This window comes from Salmo salar, chromosome ssa01 (genome assembly GCF_905237065.1).
Source record: "Salmo salar chromosome ssa01, Ssal_v3.1, whole genome shotgun sequence".
NCBI lineage: Eukaryota > Metazoa > Chordata > Actinopteri > Salmoniformes > Salmonidae > Salmo > Salmo salar.
The window spans coordinates 97,016,303-97,041,178 of NC_059442.1; the positions used below are offsets into that span (position 1 = coordinate 97,016,303).

Consider the following 24,876-nt stretch of genomic DNA (forward strand, 5'->3'; position numbering starts at 1 on the left):
GGCATTCAGTCTTTTCGGGGAGCCTGATATTTTTTGTCTGTTCACCTAAAAGAGACGTTAATTTGGCTCACAAACAGTATGGCCCCCACATATTCCATACGACAAACCAAAGGCTGAGGTCCGGTGTTATGCTGTTTGTACGCTTGTGGCTGGTACAGTTCCATCTAGATGTCGTGTCGGGGACAACGCAGGGCCGGAGCATTAATCCAATCTCTTCACACTCTGGCTGTTGTTGTAGATTAATGGAGCTAGTGGGCGTGTCTGTTTAAAATAAACTGTATTTCAGATCGCGCGCAGGACTAGTTTGCAACCACTACTGCCAAAGCAGAATTGCAGAGAATAACGAGACGGACATGTCGGAAGGCCGGAGAAAAGATGCTGCGCAAAACGGTGCAGCCCATAGCACTAGTACAGAGCCACACGTGGCCAGACCAAATGTTGGCAACAGGGTGACTGTAGTGCTAGGGGCTCAATGGGGCGACGAGGGCAAAGGGAAAGTTGTGGACCTACTCGCTCAGGACGCCGATATTGTTTGCAGATGCCAGGTAAATTACAGAGCCACGTTACCGTCTATGAATGGAATGGGCTAAACGTATGCTAGCTAATAAGCTAGCTGAAGGACATATAATTGTAAATAATATAGCTAACATTACCTAGCTAGCAATATAACTAAGCTAACAAGTTAGCGAGCCAAGGTTGTGACAGTCAGTGTGTTGCAACAAAAACTAGCCCCAAAGGCTGAATTGCTGTGCCAAAGATTATTATCCATCTCTGGTTCTGTGTTTTAACTAACGTTAGTTAAATCTGTATTTGTTGTAATTACAAAACTAACTAGCCAACAGTAGCTCGAACTTGTGTGTTTGTGCCAACTTGCTTTGCTAGTTAGCCGCCTAAGCTAGTGTTGGCTGGTTAGTTAGCTAAATCTGTTTTTGTTGTAATTGGGTGATTCTCACAATCTTAAATGATTGCATCAACAAATTTCCCTTTTAGGCGTTAATAACAAGGTCTGGAGTGTTTGACCATTAATTTAAAAACATTTACTGACAAATTAACACCTTTTTCAACATTTTCCCAAACAAGTCCTTAAAAATCTCTACCAATGGTCTGAATGTCAAGACCAACAGGAAAGCTAATAATTAAAAAAAAAAAAAAAGATTATTAACGGTCATGCACAGTTACTTGAAACTCTGAAATAAAATATATTTCTAAATTAACATTATTTGATTATGACTGATCTCATTACTGCAACACCTTCCGCAATCTACAACCTAATATTTTTGATATTTCATTGAAACCTGACATATATTTCAAAATTGTGGCAAGCCTGCATTTAAAGTAAACTTACTATTTTTACTTATATTAAATTAAAATGATCACCTGTTGTGGTAATGATACATAGGTTTTTGAAATTAGGTTGATTTCGGTAATGAGAATAAGTTTATTAAGACTGGGGTATGGTTAATAACATTTAATGTAGGAAATAAATGAGATAATATTGCCACAATCATGGATTCAAGTTCAATCAATTTAATTTTGCAGTGCTTCAAAAGTACATAGGCTAAAAACGCATACAAAAACATTAGAACAGCACATGTCACTACACACACAGGCCTGTTCAGTGTCCCTTGGGATGATGTTTCTATGACCCCAAGCTGGTGTAGCTTCTTTATCTTAAAGCCAAAGTTTTCATGCATTTGCAAGCACATGTTTGTGACTCTTCGCTGGTCAATCCAAAATGGCTTACTTTTAAAGAATTGAGCCTTGGAAAGGTTGTGCCTTGGATTCTCAGACAAAAATCTTCTATGAAGTTTTGCCATGGTGTCCGTTAAGGCTCTCTTATGGAATATCTGGCCATTTTTCAAAATTTCTCTGGATTTCCCATTTATTGATTTCCCATCTTGAAGGTACTGGCAGATGTGTTGCTTCATTCAAAATCAAACTTTTATTTATGATGGACATCCCTAAAAGTCCCTTTGAAATGCGCTTCCTGGAATCAGCTGACTGGAACAAAGAGACCATCCTCTACAGCTTTCACTATGACGAGTGGGGTGAGATCAGACCCTTATGCATCACACCTCAGTGCTGCAGCCTTTGGCAGTAAGATTCACCAAGTGGCCTTAGGTAAGATCTCCTGACTCTTTTTGGTACATTCAAAGACCTACTGTGATTCAATTGAACTAAGTTGTAGCCATTTTTCTATTTAAACTACACTGAACAAAAATATAAACCCAACATGCAACAATTTCGAAGATATTATGGAGTTACAGTTCTTATAAGGAAATCCGTCAATTGAAATAAGTTAATTAGCCCCTAATCTATGGATTTCATGACTGGGCAGGGATGCATCCATAGGTGGGTCTGGGAGGGCATAGACCCACCCACTTGGCAACCAGGCCCAGCCAATCAGAATTCGTTTTTTCCCCCACAAAAAGGCTTTATTACAGACAGAAATACTCTTCAATACCCCTCAGACGATCCCACAGGTGAAGAAGCCGGATGCGAAGGTCCTGGGCTGGCGTGGTTACACATGGTCTGCAGTTGAGGCCGGTAGGAGGTACTGCCAAATTCTCTAAAACGACATGGTAGAGAAATTGACATTAAATTCTCTGGCAACAGCTCTGGTGGACATTTCTGCAGTCAGGGTAACTATTTATAATTATTATAATTGAAATTATTAGTCAGTGCCTTAACATGTAGCTTACCGATTGCAAGGTGCAGCTTGTGTCTAAAACATTTGTCTGATCCAATCATTCAATGCAATGGCCTTCACCACGTTTGCACCGTTATCGTTAGGCACACTAGGAGCTCCTCATTCAGTCCCCAGGCGGTTAAAGCTTCTCTCAACCCCAGAGCGATGTTTTCTCTCCAGTGATCTCCGTGACCTAGCCTATGATGTTTGCAAGCACCGACCTTTCAGTTAACTCCTCATCAATAAAGTGTACTGTCAAACTACTGTTCGGCTCTGTTCTACTGCCAATGGTCTGTTGTAGTTACCTAATAATCAACAAGTGTGTTCTGTTTCAACTTCTCCCTTTTCTTATACTGTGTTGGGATGGCGACTTGGGAGATATAATGTGCGAGATGGAATCTGGTATCTCTTGTCCAGCTCATGTGTTTGGCTATGTGATAGATGGGTCAAATCAAATTTTATTTTCCACATGCAGCAAATACAACTGGTGTAGACTTGACTGTGAAATGCTTGCTTACGAGCCCTCCCCAACGATGCAGGGTTTAAAAATACAATAAAGCGAGAAATAAAATTACACAAGAATGGCGTTATACCCTGACTGTACAAAGCATTAAAACCTCTACGTGATCGGTGTCCCTCCACCGGGACGGTTGAGCTAATGTGATTAGCATGACGTTGTAAGTGCCAAGAACATGTCTTATATGGGCATAAAGCTTAGATAAAGAATTGAACTGCACTGTCCAATTTACAGTAGCTATTACAGTGAAAAAATACCATGCTGTTTGAAGAGTGCACAACAAACTTATGGCAACTGGTTTGATACATTCACCCCTGAAGGTAAATGTACTTACATTCAGTAATCTTGCTCTGATTTGTCATTCTCAGGGTACCAGAGATAAAATGTAGCATAGTTTTGGTTGATGAAATACATTTTTATATTCAAATGTAGGCACTGGGTTCTAATTTTTGAACACCCATCACTATCTTTTACCAGATCTAATGTTATATTTTCCTACATTAATTTCGCATTTCCACAAACTTCCACGAAGTGTTTTTAAAAATGTATTTCCTTTCAAATTGTATCAAGAATATGCATATCCTTACTTGAGGTCCTGGGCTACAGGCAGTTGGATTTGGGTATGTCATTTTAGGTGCAAATTGAAAGGGTCCGATCTTTGAGGTTAAGAACGCCTTCCTAATATTGAGTTGTAACCTTTGGCCCTCAGAATGGCCTCAATTCGTCGGGGCATGGACTCTACAAGGTGTCGAAAGCGTTCCTTGATACACACAGGAAACTGTTGAGTGTGAACTGGGCAGCATGGCAGTTCTTGACACAAACCAGTGCGCCTGGCACCTACTACCGTACCCCGTTAAAAGGCACTTAAATGTTTTGTATTGCCCATTCACCCTCTGAATTGCACACATACACAATCCATGTCTCAAAGGTTAATGAAGGATTTTTAATCCGTCTCCTGTCCTTCATCTACACTGGTTTTGGAGTGGATTTAACAAGTGATATCAATAGGGGATCATAGACTTACCAGGTGAAAGCTGTCATTGAAAGTGCATGTTTTATGCACTCAGTGCATGCAAGGAGTACCAGATCAATGTGCAGGGTTGAGGTAGATATGCACATGAAGGCAGGGTAAAGTGACTAGGCATCAGGATAGATCATAAGGTATTTGAGGTAGATGCAGTGCCTTTGGAAAGTATTCAGACACGTTGCCTTTTTCCACATTTTGGTAGGTTACAGCGATTTCTAAAATTGATTGATTAGAGGAAAAACAACTTCATCTACACACAATGCCCCCATAATAACAAAGAAAAAACAGGTTTATAGATATTTTGTTTGCAAATTTATAAAACAATAAACGTCACATTTACATAAGTATTCAGGCTCTTTACTCAGTTCTTTGTTGACGTGCCTTTGGTAGCAATTAGCTTTGGTAGCTTGGCACACCTGTATTTGGGGAGTTTCTCCCATACTTCTCTGCAGGTCCTCCCTCTCAAGCTCTGTCAGGTTGGATGGGGAGCTGCACAGCTATTTTCAGGTCTCGTCAGAGATGTTCAAGTCCGGGCTCTGGCTGGGCCACTCAAGGATAGTCAGACTTGTCCCGAACCCACTCCTGCGTTGTCTTGGCTGTGTGCTTAGGGTTGTTGTCCTGTTAGACTGAGGTCCAGAGCGCTCTGGAGCAGGTTTTCATCAAGGACCTCTCTGTACTTTGCTCTGTTCATCTTTGCCTCTCCTGACTAGTCTCCCAGTCCCTGCCGCTGAAAAACAGCCCCACTGCACAATGCTGCCACCACTATGCTTCACTATAGGGATGGTGCCAGGTTTCCTCCAGATATGACACTTGGCATTCAGGCCAAAGAGTTCAATCTTGGTTTCATCAGACCAGAGAATCTTGTTTCTCAATGTCAGAGTCTTTAGGTGCCTTTTGGCAAACTCCAAGTGGGATGTCATGTGCCTTTTACTGAGGAGTAGCTTCTGTCTGGCCACTCTACCATAAAGGCCTGATTGGTGATCCTTTTGGAAGGTTCTCCCTTCTCCACAGAGGAGCTCTGTCAGAGTGACCATCTGGTTCTTGGTCACCTCCCTGACCAAGGCCCTTCTCCCCCGATTGCCCAGTTTGACTGGGGGTCCAGCTCTAGAAAGAGTCTTGGTGGTTTGAAACGTCTTCCATTTAAGAATGGAGGCCACTGTTCTTCTGGACCTTCAATGCTGCAGAAATGTTTTGGTACCCTTCCCCAATCAGTTTAATTTACCACAGGGGTACTCTAATCAAGTTGTAGAATCATCTCAAGGATGATTAATGAAAACAGGAAGTGCCTGAGTTCAATTTTGAGTCTCATAGCAAAGGGTCTGAATACTTTTATGTAAATAAGGTATTTATTTTATTTGTAATACATTTGCAAAAAATTCTACACCTGTTTTTCGCTTGATGAGGAAAAACATATTTTCTTTGTATTTTACTTTTCCTCGATCTCATCGCTGCAACTTTCCAACGGGCTCGAGAGGCGAGTCATGCTTCCTCAAACATGACCCACCAAACCTTGCTTCTCCCCCCGTATGCCAAGTGAAGCCCCCCGGCCAAACCCTCCCCAACCTGGATGATGCTGGTCCAATTGTGCACCGCCCTATGGGGTCACGGCCGGTTGTGACACAGCCTGGGATTGAACCCGGGTCTGTAGTGACGCCTCAAGCAATGCAGTGCCTTAGACTGCTGCGCAAATTGGGAGGCCCTATTTAATCCATTTTAGGGTAAGGTTGTAATGTAACTGTGGATAATTTAAGGGTTTGGAATACATTCCGAATGCACTGCATGTTCTATTTAGAGGCCAATTGACTCTAGAAGCAATGTAACATGGAAATATGGCAGTGTGGGAACCCTATAAAGGTGTGTAGTAATTTAACCTTTTTGTTTTTGACAATTCCTTCTCGCTGATATGAAAGATACTTTTCTTATGTTTCTGAAACCCTACCGTAAGCGATGCATGTTAACGTTTAGAGCACGCATCGGGACTCTTAGCATCTTCTGGCCAGGGGAGTTCTATTATCGTCAATAGGCGCTAGGTTGTCAGTGTATATGAATGGGCTCTTCTGATATCTGTGTCAGAGTTCCAGGGTCAGAGACTAGAGGCCAAACCACATCTGTGTTCAAAAGAACATACTGTACAAATATGGGGGAAAGGTTGACGTGCTTCTGCTGTATGTCCAATATTGAGTTGTGAAAAGCAAGGCTATAGCCTTTCATATTGCTTGTGGTGGTTTTTGTTTCATAATGTTGGATGTCTTGTCTCTCTGACTCTCCCTCTGTGTACCTCTCTGCAGGGTGGTAACAATGCAGGACACACGGTGGTGGTGGACTCTGTGGAGTATGACTTCCACCTTCTACCCAGCGGCATTATCAACCCTAAGGTCACTGCTTTCATTGGTGAGTAGAACTCAGCCTCTGGTCCCTTATTTACTGGACTGAGGACTGAACAGGAAAAATGGCTGATTTCACAATAAGAATTGAGCTATGAAGAAATGCTCATGGTTTACTATGGTCAGTTCTCTAGTCTTTGGTTCATACAGCTTTCTGTTTATTGAATCTCCTGTGCAGTTTCCATCCACACACTTTCGTATGCAAGCAGCTAAAATGAATGACTTCTCCTCTCTAAATCTAGCCAATCTGTATTACATTCTAATATTTCCAGTTTTGCCTGACGCCACAGTGATCGACTTGACTGGGAGCCACCTCGCAGGCTAACTGCTACAGATCACATTTTATCTGCAGTAACATTTCGCAAATGGGCTGACTGACTGTTTAGTCCAATGGTCACCAACCGGTCGATCACGATCGACTTGTCAATCATGATAAACCAACGATAAAGCCTTGTGTTCCTATTAGTTTTTTTACATGTATATTTTTGTATTAGTCTCGGGCTGTTGAAGGTATGTGTAGCCAATTCAGCTGCCCTGCGTGCCGGGCAGGCAAACTGTTGCCATGTCATGTGTCTGAAAGAACAAACTCTGCCTTCCCGGTGGGCCTGGAGAGGAAATCAAGTGCACTATGCGACCGCTGGCCAATCAGATAGCTCAGATGACTGAGTCTGCAGTAACGTAGCAGGCATAAAAGAAAGCGACGACAAAATTGATACTGTGAGATTTCAAAACGTTTAAATCATGACTAGAGGGAGACTGTCAACGAATACAGCAAAGAGCTGCTGTTTTTATGAGTGAGTTCCAGTCGTTTCTCAGTTCTGTCAACACTTTGTATTCATCACTTTTTTTTATAACCCATAAAATGTTTGTTCTTCCTATTTCCACTCAGCGCTACAAGCAGTGCAGCAGTAATGAATGAGTAGGAAAGTGTATTGATAGGCTTGCATTGTTATTATTAGTGGTGGGGGTCTTTATTTATATTGAGGAATATTTCACTCTTGTTAGGTTCTAATTTTGAGTAAATAACTCAGACACTAGAGAAGCTTAACCAAGTTTAATTCTTCCCAAAAGGTCAATACAGCTGTGACTCAGGCACTAGAGAAGCTTAACCAAGTTTAATTCTTCCCAAAAGGTCAATACAGCTGTGACTCAGGCACTAGAGAAGCTTAACCAAGTTGAATTCTTCCCAAAAGGTCGATACAGCTGTGACTGACACTAGAGAAGCTTAACCAAGTTGAATTCTTCCCAAAAGGTCGATACAGCTGTGACTCAGGCACTAGAGAAGCTTAACCAAGTTGAATTCTTCCCAAAAGGTCGATACAGCTGTGACTCAGACACTAGAGAAGCTTAACCAAGTTGAATTCTTCCCAAAAGGTCGATACAGCTGTGACTCAGGCACTAGAGAAGCTTAACCAAGTTGAATTCTTCCCAAAAGGTCGATACAGCTGTGACTCAGACACTAGAGAAGCTTAACCAAGTTGAATTCTTCCCAAAAGGTCGATACAGCTGTGACTCAGACACAGACATGGCTTCCCCCATGGTGGTATTCATACCACCATTCATATCATTCTTGCTAAGCAGGGAACTAAGTGATATGAGCCTTCAATGGTTTCTCCCCTTATCAGTACTGTTACATGCATTTGTTTTCCCTGCACTCAACCCCTCAAACTTCATTAGTTACAAAAGAGACATGAGGGGTGTCATAATGTTCCTATACTTTTGAGTATAACAATGTTCCAAGTTTAACCCCGACTCCAACACTCTTCATAGGCGTCACAACATGAATTTGTGCATGAGGCAGAAATAATGCGGTTTAACTCGAGTTTCACCATCAGCTGGAAGACGGTGTCCCTTTTTGGTCAGTGTCAGTGGAGGGATGTTGAGACGGACCCTTAGTCTGCTGCTCTCTCCCTCCGCTGAGACTGACCATCAGATGCAGGCACCATCAGCCCAGTAAAATAAAATGCCAATTATTTAAATTTATGTTCACTCAGCTGTGCCTCACAAGTAAAACAACAATGGATCTATTACCAGTGTGATCATATAGGCTACTTCAAATTTTTAAATATATATATTTTTAAATGTCCTGAACAACAATGCATTGGCAGGTAAATTCAAGCAAAGCCAGTATGTGGTGATACGCTAGCGTCCCACTCGCCAACAGCCAGTGAAATAGCAGAGCGCCAAATTCAAAACAACAAAAATCTCATAATTCGAATTTCTCACAAGTATTATACACCATTTTAAAGAATCTTCTCGTTAATCCAACCACAGTGTCCGATTTCAAAAAGGCTTTACATCGAAAGCATTGCAATAGATTGTTAGGACAGCACCTAGACAAGAAAAACCACACAGCCATTCTCCAAGCAAGGAGAGGCGTCACAAAAACCAGAAATACAGCTAAAATTAATCACTAACCTTTGATCTTCATCAGATGGCACTCATAGGACTTCATGTTACACAATACATGTATGTTTTGCTCGATAAAGTTTATATTTAAAAAAAATAATTTACGTTGGCGTGAAATGTTTTGCCTCCAAAACTGCCGGTGAATGAGCACATCAATTTACAGAAATACTCATCAACTTTGATAAAAGATACAAGTGTTATGCACAGAATTATAGATAAAATTCTCCTTAATGCAACCTCTGTCAGATTTCAAAAAAGCTTTACGGCGAAAGCACACTTTGCAATAATCTGAGTACAGCGCTCAGAAACCAAAACAAGCCATACACATACCCGCCATATTGTGGAGTCAACAGAAGTCAGAAATGGCATTATAAATATTCACTTACCTTTGATCTTCATCGGAATGCACTCCCAGGAATCCCAGTTCCACAAATGTTCGATAAAGTTCATCTCTATGTCCAAATACCTCAATTTTGTTCGCGCATTAGGTTCACTATTCCAAATGCAGAAGGCACGCGCACTAAAGTCCAGACAAAGTCAAAAAAAGTTATTACAGTTTGTAGAAACATGTCAAACGATGTGTAGAATCAATCTTCAGGATGTTTTTATCATAAATATTCCAACCGGACAATTCCTTTGTCTTCATAAAGGAAAGGGAACTGAGCTCGTGCTCATGGCCGAGCGCGTAACTAAAATAATGGCCGACTGGCAGACACCTGACTCAATCAGCTCTTGTTCTCTTCCCATTCACAGTAGAAGCCTGAAACAACGTTCTAAAGACTGTTGACATCTAGTGGAAGCCTTAGGAAGTGCAATATGACCCCATTTACACTATATTGGATAGGCAATCAATTGAAAAACTACAAACCTCAGATTTCCACACTTCCTGCTTGGATTTTTCTCAGGTTTTTGCCTGCCATATGAGTTCTGTTATTCTCAGACATCATTCAAACAGTTTTAGAAACTTCAGTTTTGTATCCAAATCTACTAATTATATGCATATTCTAGCTTTTGGGCCTGAGTAGCAGGCAGTTGACTCTGGGCACATTTTTCATCCGGATGTGAAATCCTGCCCCCTACCCCAAAGAAGTTAACCACGATTCGTCAGCAGTTCAACATATAGAATGTTAAGTGAATCAATTCTTAACTTGCACACTGTCTACTATTGCTCTCTAGTTGAACTCTACAGGCAGGCTTTCAGAGGGCAAAAAAGAATCCAGAGCAGTGTTTGCCATGAGAAAAAGTCATCTTGAATAAGACTTTCTATGTGCAGAAAAGGTTATGGCATTCTCCTCATTTGATTAATGTGTGGCCTTCATGATTGCTCAGTGGAAGAGCAGACCTGTTTTTCTAAGAAACTTTTATTGACTAAGTACGTGTATTTAGCTCTTCATGGGAAAGTACTTTTGTTCACTTCCCTGTTTGGTTACTGATGCATTACTTTCTCCACATCTTCCATGTTGCCTGTGTCTGTTCTGCAGGTAATGGGGTAGTGATCCACCTGCCTGGCCTCTTTGAGGAGGCTGAGAAGAATGTGCGCAAAGGCAAAAGTGAGTATGAAGGCACTATCCTGTTTTAATATTCCCTTTTACTCCGATGCCTAGAAGATTGCCATATTGCTTAAAGGGGCTACTGTCAGATGTCGTGTGTGTGTGTGTGTGTTCAGGTCTGGTGGGCTGGGACAAGAGGCTGATCATTTCAGACCGAGCACACATTGGTAAGCTCTGCCTCAGGCTTTTCTTTAAGGGCCTTTATATTACAACTTCAGCTGCTCTATTAATCATTTTTTAATTTATTTATTTAACTAGGCTAGTCTAGTTAAGAACAAATTATTATTTACAATGACTGCCTACCCTGGCCAAACACGGACACTGCTGGGCCAATTGTGCGCTGCCCTATGGGACTCCCGAACACGGCCGGATGTGATGCAGCCTGGATTCGAACCAGGTGGACCCACACACGGTGACACCTCTTGCACTGAGATGCAGTGTCTTAGACCACTGCGCCACTCGGGAGGCCCATACTCTATACTAGGGGTGTCAAACTAATGTTGTCCCGGGGGCCGCATTCTGTCTTCAACGACGTTTGGAGGACTGGACTGAATGTGTTATATTTCCTTGCTGTCAATTTGCCCCCAAAAAGTCCATGGCATCATTTTGGGAATTTTCTATGCTCCTAACTGCCTAGCTTTCATTTCAGTGAATTATTAGCTAGACACAGTCAAGAAACTGTATGAATGTGGGTCCATCATTTCTACAGAGATTTGGTTTTAGTCACTTTAAAGTATCTTGAGTTTTGTTCCTCTTGCTGGCCTGGATTGTTCCCCTCACTGTATGTTTGACACCCCTGCTCTATACTCTACTATATAGAACGTTACAGGACTACAGTTCATGGGAATAATGAGTCAGCTTTCTTTTCCATCAATGTTTTTATTTTCATCATAAATGCATTCCAATTGTCACATTTTGAAAAGCAGAGCTTATCATACTTTATCCCATAGGGGACGGCACACAATTGGCCCAGCGCCGTCCGGGTTTGGCCGGGGTAGGCTGTCATTGTAAATAACAATTTGTTCTTATCTGACTTGCCTAGTTACTTAAAAAAAAAAAAAAATGTAATCAAAAGTTGGGCTCTTAGTTAGTGAATACCACTGCCAGGGTCTGTGCAAAGCTGGTGCCCAGAAGAGATCCAAAAATGCTGTGACTTGGAGGCTTTCATGGAGAACATGTTTCTGTTATTTGGGGGAGGGGGGTGAAGGTGGCCAATTGATTATCTTAGCTGTTTAAGGAACCTTTCGTATTTTGTACATTTAAATCTGCGTCATTTAGCAGATTCTCTTATCCAGAGTGACTTAGTGCATTCTTAAGATGGCTAGGTGGGACAACCACATATCACAGTCATAGTAAGTTGATTTTTCCTCAAAGTAGCTATAAGGAGGGGTTGATTTGACCTAAGATGCACTCTGAAGGACCTGTTTTTAAGTCAAATGTTACATAAATCTTCAGAAACAGTTTTTGTTGTTGTGAAAAGCAGAATGACTTGGACTCCTTTTATTAGGCTACATTATTCAGTCCCCCCCCAGCCCAACCTTGGTCCATTTTATTCTATGAAGAGGTGTGGAGGGAAAAGGGAGATTAGTTTTTTACACAGAAATGACTGTGAATTGTTTGTTGTGTTATCTGTCCTTTGGGACTGTTTGGTTAACCTTTAAGTGGTAAACTCTACTCCACTAGACTTGTTGTGCAGAGAGCCTTTTAGATGTTTTGTCTGCGTGCTCAGTTTCGAAGTGCCAAACTGTCCAGTCGGCACAGCGAGAAATTCCCAAAAAAGGACACTACTTATAAACCGCTTTTGTTCAGTAGTGCCTCAGCAAGGCAGCTTTAGGGACTAGAGGGCCCTATAAAATCTGTGATGCGGAGAATGTGGATGGAATAATGGAATTCAGACAAAACAGATTTCAACAAAATTCTGAAATGCATAGTAGGGAATCAACTAAATGTATTGAACATGTCTTAGTTTGCCCAAGTTTATCATAAGACATGAACAAAATGAATCAGTGATTTGTGTTTCTTGCAACTTTCTGAAGAGGCAATGAGAATTTCTTGTCTATGTGCAGTGGGCTTGTCTACCACGTTGTGTAGCCGTTTGCCATGATGTTAATAAAGTCTTCTGGTAGCTGGAAAGGCTTTCCTAAAAACCTTCTCCATTAAATATTAACTACAAAGTAGCCTATGCTTACCTGGCAGAATGGTATCATTATTATTTGCATCCATCCAGTTAATATTTGTTTTGCAAACTCTACCATCACATGTGCGCTACTAAAAACAGCCTCTTGCTGGTGCACACTGGAATTAAAGGGTAACTAAGCAAAAAAAAAATGTTTTCTCTCAGACCTCAAAAGTAATCTCCTGATGTGGTTTAAGCATTGCTGTGTACTTAGTTGTTTTTCTAATTTGGATTTCTATCAAAAAAAGTGAGTTTTGAGAGCGGAAAACCTGAAACTAAATGGAGAAAATGCAGATTTTATAAGATACTGTAGTCCCAAAAGTGGCCTTGCTAAGGCTCTACTAAGCAAAAAAATTGAGTCGGGCAAAAGAAATCTGGTTTTATAGGGCCCCTGTGAGAAAGAGGGGTCAGTTCTGACTGGAAGAGAGCAACAGACACTACTGCTCACTTCCCTTCATGGATTTAAAAATGAAGGATTGGTGTATGAACTATTGTGGATTCTCCAACCAATCCAATGCATTCAAATGGGTGTCGAGTGCACAAGGGACCACTTCCTGGGAGAAAAGGGAGATAATTGGGATACTACGCTAGGTTTTAGTGAGGAGCAGAGAAGTGGGGGCGAGGTGACTAGGATTGTGAGTTTGCCCTTCTACCTCCTTCCACAGTGTTTGATTTCCATCAAGCGGTCGACGGTGTGCAAGAGCAGCAGAGACAAGAGCAAGCGGGCAAGAAGTAAGAACCCCCGCCACCTGTCATTCTCCTGGTTTATGGCTCAGTAATGGTTCAGCTTGCAGCAGTGCTGTAAAACAGAATTTTGGGGGGTCGAATGTGTAGTATATTAGCCCTTCCATGCGTCCAGCCTTGTAAGATGAAACAACCGTAACTGACTCCAGCTTGAAGCAGAGCTGAAAAATAAAGATTCCCTTTCTACGGCGGATACGCAGTATAAACCTTTTCAGCATAAAGTCAAGCTAGCATAAGTACTGGAACAACCTCAACTGACTGAAGTCTCCAAAGATGTCAAATATGAAATATCCCAACTTAGTTCTCTGCACTGGTGTTGTGGAGCAGTTTTAACAGTTTTGCCTTGTGTGTTCTGCCTGAAAAGAAGTGGCTGTGATTTAGCCAAGTTTTTCCCGCATACTGTGTAGTCTTGGGTTTATTCCATATTCAGGAATAGCAAACAAATCCTACACTGTAATGTAGCTATTGCAGGTTCCTGTTTGTTACCAGTTAGTCATGGAGCTATTGCAGGTTACTACTGTTACCTGTGATGGAGACACCCAATCTGGTTCTGAGAAGAGGTTAGGAAGGACAGCTTAGACACAGGACAGCACTGATATACAGGGCATTTTAAGCTTTTGTTCAGGATCAAGATAAGCACACTGTCCTGATTTGAATTATTGTGTTAAACAGTCTGCAGTGTTTGAACTTGCTCAACAGCTATGTATTGTACCAGTTTTCTCCCATGGGTAGTAAAGGGCAACTCATTATAGGCTTATATCACCAGTTATGGTGTTGAAATTCCACAAGGCTTTACAACTTCACTCTTACCTCAGAGGCAGAGAACAGAGACAGAGGCTTAGATTAGATCTCCTGCAGTAACAGCATGACTTGTTCCAGGAGTCTCATGGTGGACCTGACCTGTTATTTTGCCGTCTTGCTGGAGGGGTTAGTACTCATGGTACCCTGTCTCCGCTCCAGATGACCACTTATATCCTCACTGATAAGGTCTTTCTCACATGAGAAGTCATCCCTACATCAGACCAGGGATGTTAAGTCACCAGACATCCCCTAGCAGCACCATGTGACTGTGATGATGCTCTCCAACCCTCACTGCAGAGCCATTGTTTCAGTCAGCAGCAAGTGATGTTCCAGCCCCATAAACAATCCTTAGAATAGTAGCTTCTTCCCTATAACTCCATCACGCCTGACCTTACACAGTCACATACAAATGCATGTTGAAGGACCGGTGTGTGTGTGTGGTTGATGTCGAGGCAGTGACTGTATTGTTCCCTGTATTCCTCACCCAGCCTCGGAACAACAAAAAAGGGGATTGGCCCGGTGTACTCAGCCAAAGCAGCCCGCATTGGCCTCCGGATATGTGACCTCATGTCTGACTTCACGCAGTTCTCTGAAAGGTGAGGGTGTGGCCTTGTCCTCATATGGCCAATAATGGCTATCCTCTTGTTATTCAGAGTACAACTAGCTCTGGTAAGATTAAAATGGAATTGTATTGACGTCTATCCTCTGTAGATTTAAAGTCTTAGCCTCGCAGTATCAGTCTATGTACCCGACCCTGGTGATTGACATCGATGGAGAGTTGTCCAAGTTGAAGGTCAGATGCAGGTCCTCCATATCAGTTGAATAAACCTATCACTGGATACATTATGTCCTTCCTACATTTCAGTGTATTTTTAGGGTTACGTGTGTGTGTGTGTGTGTGGTGTTCTTGTCCAGGATTACGTGGAGAAGTTAAAGCATATGGTGAAAGATGGCGTCTTCTACATGTACGAGGCCCTACATGGACCTCCCAAAAAGATCCTGGTAGAAGGAGCCAATGCTGCCCTCTTAGATATTGACTTTGGTGAGTATCCCCCACTATGTCATAATGTCAGTTAACCGCTTTCACTGTGTCAATTGCCAACTAACCCCCATTGAACTGATCAAGCTAACAAACTGATGGTCTTCAAGAAGCCGGCTGGAAATTCAAGCCGTTTTTACTGGTGAGTTAACTCTGAAACAGTTGTATCAGAGCTGTCATAAGGATTGGAACAACCTGTTCACTGCTCCAAACACCAGAGACCACTCTTATACCGTGCATGACTCTGAGCTATGCTGTCTAGTGTCACTTTAAGATATTTCTGTCACAAAGCATGCCATAGTCCATTAACACAACTGCTGAAGGAGAGGGTTGCTATGTACAGACGGTCACCATTTTCTTTTTCCTTGACACAATGGTAGTAGGTGAAAGTAGGAGGTATCATATGGCCTTGCTAATGTTATTTGCATAAAGGAGAATGGTTTTTGTACCTGTGCAGACATTTATGGGGGGGAATTCTCAACCCCTTTGATCGGAAAGGCCCATTAACCTGGACTGGAAAATCCACCTCTGTTTAAGCACACCTGACAGGGAGATTGTTTGCATGTCATGTTAAGACTGAAGCGTTTAGTTTCCTTTACTTGTATTACAAGCTATAGCACCAGTCAAAAGTTTGGACACCTACTCATTCAAGGGTTTTTATTTGTATTATTTTCTACATTGTAGAATAATAGTGGAGACATCAACTATGAAATAACACATGGAGTCGTGTAGTAACCAAAAAAGATTAAACAAATCAAATATATTTGAGATTCTTCAAATAGCCACCCTTTGCCTTGATGAAAGCTTTGCACACTCTTGGCATTCTCTCAACTAGCTTCATAAGGTAGTCACCTGGGATGCATTTCAATTAACAGGTGTACCTTGTGAAAAGTGAATTTGTGGAAATTCTTTCCTTAATGCATTTGAGCCAATCAGTTGTGGTGTAACAAGGTAGGGGTGGTATACTGAAGATGTCCCTATTTGGTAAAAGATCAAGACAATATTATGGAAAGAACAGCTCAAATAAGCAAAGAGAAATGACAGACCATCATTAATTTAAGACATGAAGGTCAGTCAATCTGGAAAATGTCAAAAACCATCAAGCGCTATAATGAAACTGGCTCTCATGAGGACTGCCACAGGAAAGGAAGACCCAGAGTTATCTCTGCTGCAGAGGATAAGTTCGTTAAAGTTACCAGCCTCAGAAATTACAGCCAAAATAAATGCTTCATAGAGTTCTAGTAACAAACACATCTCAACATCAACTGTTCAGAGGAGACTGCGTTAATCAGGCCTTCATGGTCGAATTGCTGCCAAGAAACCACTGCTAAAGCACACACACTAATAAGAAGAAAAGACTTGCTTGGGCCAGGAAACACGTGCAATGGACATTAGTCCGGTGGAAATCTGTCCTTTGGTCCGATGAGTCCAAATTTTAGTTTTGGTTCCAACCGCCGTGTCTTTGTGTGATGCGAAGTAGGTGAACGGATGATCTCTGCATGTGTGGTTCCTACCGTGAAGCATGAAGGAGGCGGTGTGGGGGTGCTTTGCTGGTGACACTGTCTGGGATTTATTTAGAATTCAAGGGACACTTAACCAGCATGGCTACCACAGCATTCTGCAGCGATACGCCATCCCATATGGTTTGTACTTAGTCCCACTATCATTTGTTTTTCAACAGGATAATTACCCAACACACCTCCAGGCTGTGTAAGGGCTATTTGACCAAGGAGCGTGATGGAGTGCTGCATCTGATGACCTGGCCTCCACAATCACCCAATCTCAATCCAGTTGGGATGAGTTGGACCGCAGCGTGAAGGAAAAGCAGCCAACAAGTGCTCAGCATATGTGGGAACTCCTTCAAGACTGTTGGCAAAGCATTCCAGGTGAAGCTGGTTGAGCGCATGCCAAGAGTGTGCAAAGCTGTCAAGGCAAAAAGTGTGGCTACTTTGAAGAATCTCAAATATAAAATATATTTTCGATTTGTTTTGGTTGCCACATGTTATTTCAAAGTTTGGATGTCTTCACTATTCTGCAATGTAGACAAGACTGGTACTGTATGTTAATACAGTCATTGTGCTATGATAATCATCTGTAACTTGACTGCAGCACCAATGCATTGTTATGTCTTTTATCTGAGGGAGAAGGAAATAAGAGGGTGTTTATCCTTTTGGTATGTTGGTTTCAGGAACCTACCCTTTCGTGACCTCCTCTAACTGCACAGTAGGCGGGGTGTGCACGGGCCTAGGCATGCCGCCTCAGAACGTGGGTGAGGTGTACGGCGTGGTCAAGGCCTACACCACCCGGGTTGGCATCGGAGCCTTTCCCTCTGAGCAGTTCAATGTAAGAATGTCAGCCTGTCTACCTTGAGGGAAGCCAGGCCTTAGTGCCTTTAACAGCTGCAGGCTAGAGTCATATTGGTTCACATGGCTGTGTTTCCTGCTCTCTGTATCCAGTGTGAGTAGACTGTAGTGTCAATGTGGGGGGGTACGGCATAGTTGCTGATTGAGTCATCAGCGTTCTGAAATCCAGTGTGTATTCTGTGAACAGCAGAGGCATGCGACTGTGTGGGTGTCAGCAGTTTTGGGAACGATAGTTGGTTGTTAAACAGCTCCCTCTGGTGGAGCTTGTGAAATAATCCATACAATAACGGAACTACCAGTTTCTCCACCTGGACAGGACAGAGAATGGCGACATTTTAAAACATGGCCATGGTTTACGTTGTCAGCGATCTTAGTGATTCTTGAGTGTGTCTTTCCTTCTTGAAGGACGTTGGGGAGCTCCTGCAGACGAGGGGGAAAGAAGTGGGTGTGACCACGGGCCGTAAAAGGAGATGCGGTTGGCTGGACCTCGTGCTCATCAAATATGCCCACATGATTAACGGCTTCACTGCGTGAGTTCCCCCTCGCTCAACTCTGTACTGTCCATTACCACACCTCCCGCTTTTTACTTACGGTCTCAGTATACTTCAATAGACCTTATCAGCGTTTTACACATCCTGCATTTGGGTGTTGTTAACATGCCTGCTAACCTCCCAATGTTCTGTTGTCCTCCCATTCAGCTTAGCTCTCACCAAGCTAGACATCTTGGATGTGCTCCCTGAGATCAAAGTTGGTGTGTCCTACTCTGTGGACGGTGAAAATATACCTCATTTTCCAGGTAGGCTGCTCCTTGTTAATGAGGATGAAGTGAACCAGATAAGGGAGCATATTATATTCTTAATTGCAGTATCCCCCCAAAAAACAATGTGGTTTTTTTGTCACATACACTGGATAGGTGCAGTGAAATGTGTTTTACATGGTCAGCCATAGTAGTATTTAATAAGGATCCCCATTTCGTTCCTGCCAAATCAGCAGCTACTCTTCCTGGGGTCCAGCAACATTAAGGCAGTTAACACATTTAAAACATTACACATTTTGTTCCTTCAGGCCACTACTCTACTATCACATCTACACAATCACTGTGTGTCTTATCATGTCTCTTCAGTCCCCGCTGTTCCATAAGGCGTATTTATAAAACATTCTTTCAATCTGATTATGCTGCTTGCATCAGTTACCTGATGTGGAATAGAGTTCCATGTAGTCATCGCTCTATGTAGTACTGTGCACCTCCCATATTCGGTTCTGGACTTGGGGACAGTGAAGAGACCTCAGGTGGCATGTCTTGTGGGGTATGCTGTGTGCTAGTAGTTTAAACGGACACCTCGGGGCTTTCGACATGTCAATACCTCTCACAAAAACAAGTAGTGATGAAGTCAATCTCTCCTCCACTTTGAGCCAGGAGAGATTGACATGCATATTATTGTTAGCTCTGTGTACATCCAAGGGCCAGCCATGCTACCCTGTTCTGAGCCAATTGTAATTTTCCTTAGTCCCTCTTTGTGGCACCTGACCACACGACTGAACAGTAGTCTAAGTGTGACAAAACTAGGGCCTGTAGGACCTGCCTTGTTGATAGTGTTAAGAAGGCAGAGCTGTGCATTTATTATGGACATGCCTCTCCCCATCTTAGCTACTGTTGTATCAATATGTTTTGACCATGACTGTTTACAATCCAGGGTTAATCCAAGCAGTTTAGTCTCCTCAACTTGCTTTATATATGGTGCTCCTGGAACAAATTAGGGTTAAGTGCCTTGCTCAAGAGCGCACAGACTGATTTTTCACCTTGTCAGCTCGGTTATTTGAACTAGTGACCTTTCGGTTACTGGCCCAACGCTCTAACCGCTAGGCTACCTGCCAATACCCCGCTCAGCTGCCACTAAGTCTGATCTTAAGATGTTTATGGTAGCCAATGGCCTGACATTGTCCCCACCTCTCCCCAGCTAACCAGGAAGTCTTACAAAGTGTTGAGGTTCAGTATGCCACCCTGCCAGGTTGGAACAGTGACACCTCTGCCGTCAGAACGTTCGATGAGCTGCCAGAGAATGCCCAGAAATATGTCCGCTACATTGAGGAGCACCTTGGTGTGCCCGGTAAGAACCCCCCTCCCCCCTCAACACCTTGATGTCCAGTTGATGCAGATGTGGTGAAATGTCCATTTGTAGAGGTCATAGGTATGGACCATATCTGGGGACATTTGGTGTTTTATTGGTAAAGCTTTTCAATAACTCCTTTTCACCCGCAGTGAAATGGATTGGAGTCGGAAAATCTCGGGAGTCCATGATCCAGATCTTCTAAGAGCTTCTCCTCCAGACCAGATCCTCAGTCCCCTCTCCCTACCTCCAGATGGCTGCCTGGTTCCTGTGGCCTGGGAAGGTGGTCTATGCTGCATGACCCCCCCCCTCATTGGAGACTCTTCAAAATTGCCTCTCTGGTTGTTAAGATGGAAGTACACTTCAGCTGCTTGCCAGCCTACATCTGTTACTCCCCATGTATGGTTTGTGAGAAAGCCCCCTCTTCTGGCCTTTCTGGTTCTGCTCTTCTGCCACACTTGCACATGCACTACATACAAACTCATATCCATTCAATATCCCCATATTCCAACCTCTGATCCAGATGTGTGACACACTGTCATTGACCCGTCTACAAGCCAATGTCAGACTGTTCAGTATGACCACGTGTACAGTGCTGCAGTGGAACTTGGTTGATTCATTAACAGATGTTTTGTGGCTGTACTGTGATGAAATCACTTGTGCCAGTTTGTGTAGACGTATTCTTGATACCTAGCATGAGCCAACGAGCCCATGGCCATGAAACGGCCCTCTAGCAACTACAGATTCCATGTGTTCTGCATGGACAACGGTCCCTGACAATACCAGTCTCTGTATTCAAATTGGATAGTTGCAGAAAATGTAGAATCTGTTTGTTACAAAGACCTTGTTCCCAGCAACAAAACTGGAGCGATGCCATTATGCAAGAACATAGATTTAGGTTCCATTACGATCTTAAATGGGCCTTTTGGAGGCGTCGCAATCAAACAACCTCTCATTCATTTCCCCAGTTGACTAGAAATGTTGTCTCATTTCAAAGCAGTAAAAAGTTGTACTACTAAACAGTGAGCAGAATAGGTCAGTTTGCATGTTGATGGGTCATCTTGCTATCAAACTCCACATTTGAAATGACGCATGAATGCAATCCTAAATTTAAGCTCCAACGCGAACACGATGTAGATATGCTGAACTCTAGTCTCAGGATTTCTACACGATCATATCAGTGTATATTTTATTTCTAGGACTAGGTATGGTTGATTCTGTTCTGCTACTGTTAGACGTGTGGGTGTTTCTGCAGATGTAGTTTATTAGACAGCAGATTGTCTCCTGACTCAGTAACGTGTTTCCCGTTAGTTCTATTTCAATCACTCATATAAAATCAAAATATTTCAAATTAAATGATCTTGCCTGTTTACGTATGGATTGAATATGTAAACCTCTGAATGGCTCGATTATGAAATAAAAATAGTTACGAGGAGAGGCGTGTTAAAGTTCAAACTTGTTCATGAGGTGCCTATTCAAGTACAAATGGGAAACGGCTCAAACATTAGTTTGCCTTTGTATCTGCAGGTCTCTACAGAGATGGGTGTAGACTGCTGTGAAAGAAGGGCTTTCTGCATTGGTGGTGGAGTGCTTTCTCTTTTTTATATATGGACGTGTCAGACCCCTTCCCTTTTTCCACAGGAAAGGGGTCTTTTGTTACAGCCTTATTCTAAAATGGATTAAATTCAACAACAAAAAATCCTCATCAATCTACACACAATACCCCATAATGACTATGTGAAAACAGGTTTTTAGAAATGTTTGCACATTTATACAAAAAGAAATACCATATATACCTACATAAGTGTTCAGACCCTTTGCTATGAGACTCCAAATTGAGTTCCGGTGCGTCCTGTTTCTATTGATCGTCCTTGATGTTTATACAACTTGATTGGAGTCCACCTGTGGTAAATTCAATTGATTGGACATAATTTGAAAGGCACACACCTGTCTATGTAAGGTCCCACAGTTGTCAGTGCAAAAACCAAGCCATGAGGTTGAAGGAATTGTCCGTAGAGCTCAAGACAGGATTGTGTCGAGGCACAGATTTGCAGCATTGAAGGTCCCCAAGAACAGTGGCCTCCATTGTTCTTAAATGGAATAAGTTTGGAAACCACCAAGACTCTTCCTAGAGCTGGCTGCCCAGCCAAACTGGGCAATCAGGGGAGAAGGGCCTTGGTCAGGGAGGTGACCGAGAATCCGATGGTCACTCTGACAGAGCTCCAGAGTTTCTCTGTGGAGATGGGCGAACCTTCCAGAAGGACAACCATCTCTGCAGCACTCCAGGCCTTTCTGGTAGAGTAGCCAAGCGGAAGCCACTCCTCAGTAAAATTCACATAACCACCCGCACCTAAAGGACTCAGACCATGAGAAACAAGATTATCTGGTCTGGTGAAACCAAAATTGAACTCTTTGGCCTGAATGCCAAGCGTCACGTCTGGAGGAAACCTGGCACCAACCCTAGGGTGAAGCGTGGTGGCAGCATCATGCTGTGGAGATGTTTTCAGCAGCAGGGAGTGGGAGACTAGTCAGGATCGAGGGAAAAGCTGAATGGAGCAAAGTACAGATATATCCTTGATTAACGCGTGCTCAGGACCTCAGACTGGGGTGAAGGTTCACCTTTCGACAGGACAACAACCCTAAGCTCACAGCCAAGACAACGCAGGAGTGGCTTTGGGACAAGTCTCAATGTCCTTGAGTGGCCTGGACTTGAACCAGATCAAACATCTCTGGCGAGACCTAAAAATGACTGCAACGACACTCCCCGTCCAACCTAACAGCGCTTGAGAGGATCTGCAGAGAAGAATGGGAGAAACTCTCCAGATACAGGTGCCAACCTTGTAGCGTCATACCCAAGAAGACTTGAGGCTGTAATCGCTGCCAAAGGTGGTTCAACAAAGTACTGAGTGAAGGGTCTGAATACTTATGTAAATATAATATTTACAATTCAAAACCTGTTGCTTTGTCATTATGGGGCATTGTGTAGCTTGATGGGGGGGGGACTATTAATCTGTTTTTAGATTAGGGCTTTAAAGTAACAATGTCAAAAGTTAAGGCGTCTGAATGCTTTCCGGATGCACTGTTGTTACTGTGTCAGATACATTCTTACATCACTGTTTTCAGTAGAGCAGTTATCTCCGCTAGGCTTACGTTCACTGGTAGTCTGTTTCATTGTTCCATGTGGATTTTAACATATCAGAGATTGTTATTTTAGTGGCCTTAAATGTTAACCTGGGCCTTGTCTGAATACCTCTGACATACATCTTTCTTTTCTACCTTGAGGCTTGTCTGGAAATTAATGGATCGGTCAAAAGATGGTTACGCCAAAGCTTTCACCTACACTACAGTGATGTCCTCAAGGAAAGAAGGGTGTATTTTAAAAATAGTCAAAACAGGGTCCAGGTAGTGTCTTGAAGGTGGCTTAGTATTGTGTTCTCTATCCCACCACATCAGCTCAACATGGCATGCTTAACATTGTTGTTTTGAGTGGGATCCAAACAACTTTGTCAGTTAATTAGGCTTTGAGGAGCAATGTGTAAAATGAATTGACAACAAGCTTCCTTTAGCCAAAAACATATGTGTAGGAGTTTTTGATGCTTTGAGACAAAGGGATGAAATCCTTCTCTAAATTAAGAGAAATGTAGAGTACAGTGGATCCTGATCCAGGTGAAAAATCCAGATTTTGTTCAATGTTTGCTGTACAGTGTGTTTTCTTCCCAGCACTACCTTCCAAAGTCATTAAACTCACTAATAATTTAAATTAGTGCCATTTTTAAAGAAACATTCATTGGCTTGATGACTAGGTTTTAATCTAACTCCAATTTTTAACCTGTTCATTTGAATATTGCACATGTAATCACATTTGGTCTTTTTGTTTTGAAACTATTTATCTACTTTCAGTTCTGCAATGTGTTGCTGCTTTGTTAACTCTATAAATGTGTGTGTGTGTATATATATATATATGATATCCAATACCATATGATCGTCACCTTATTGTAGCTCGGTGTTCAATATGCTTTTTTTGGGCTGTGGAGTTTTATCAAATGTTGTTTGTACAGTACTTGTCTTAAATATTGAAATTACTCTGTAATTTAAAAAATGTAACAATTGTTAATACAACCCTAGAACAAGATTCCAACTAATAAATTAAACATGAGAAATATATAATCAGTATTTTAATTTTTTTACATTTCAAATTCATCCATGTCTGTTCTAGAGGGGTCAAATGTTTTCTGTTTCTCAACTGTCTTTGAGTAGCTTAACTCTCATGGCACCCCCCACCACCATGGTCAGAATCTGCCAAGCTATCTTAAGACAACTACACTAATTGTTAGAATTGCCTGTACTTCATTACATGGCCACCAGAGGGAGTTGTTTACCTTTGAATACTCTCATTTGTACCACTAGGAATACAAGGTACTGGCTGAGAATTTTAAATACTACACTGAACAAAAAGATGCATGCAAATAATTTATAAGAATTGACTGTTAGTTTATATAAGGAAATCAGTCAAATACATTTGATCTATGGATTTCACATGACTGGGAAAACAAATGATTCTGTTGATCAGACTGTTTGTGGCCTATGAATGTTGTCCCAGAATGGCTGTGTGAAGTTGCTGGATATTGGCATAAACTGGAACACACTGCTGTACATGTTGATCCAGAGCTTCCCAAACATGCTCAATGGGTGACATATCTGGTGAGTATGCAGACCACGGAAGAATTGGGACATTTTCAGCTTCCAGGAACTGTGTACAGATCCTTGCAACGTGGAGCCGGGCATTATCATGCTGAAACATGAGATGATGGCGACGGATTAATGGCACAACAATGGGCCTTAGGATCTCATGGTATCTGCATTCAAAGCTTATTCCTGCCGTACCATACCGACACCATGGTGCACTCGGTTCACAACATTGACATCAGCAAACCGCTGGCCCACACGCGCCATATACGCTGTCTGCCATCTGCCCAGTACAGTTGAAATAGTAATTAATCCGTGACGAGCACACTTCTCAAGCGTGCCAGTGACCATCGAAGGTGAGCATTTGTCCACTAAAGGTGGTT

The 24,876-nt window shown here is 42.4% G+C and overlaps 1 protein-coding gene across 1 annotated transcript; it reads left to right on the forward strand.

Annotated features, from left to right (window-relative positions):
- The first annotated feature begins 68 nt into the window (after positions 1-68).
- LOC106610853 (adenylosuccinate synthetase isozyme 2) lies at positions 69-23,969 on the forward strand. Its single transcript, XM_014210489.2, has 13 exons — positions 69-545; positions 6,522-6,624; positions 10,508-10,576; positions 10,693-10,743; positions 13,418-13,484; positions 14,786-14,893; positions 15,009-15,090; positions 15,213-15,339; positions 17,525-17,679; positions 18,105-18,229; positions 18,398-18,495; positions 19,658-19,807; positions 19,960-23,969. Exons 1-13 carry the CDS (start codon positions 354-356, stop codon positions 20,010-20,012), a joined length of 1,380 nt encoding a protein of 459 aa, XP_014065964.1. The 5' UTR covers positions 69-353; the 3' UTR covers positions 20,013-23,969.
- The last annotated feature ends 907 nt before the right edge of the window (positions 23,970-24,876 follow it).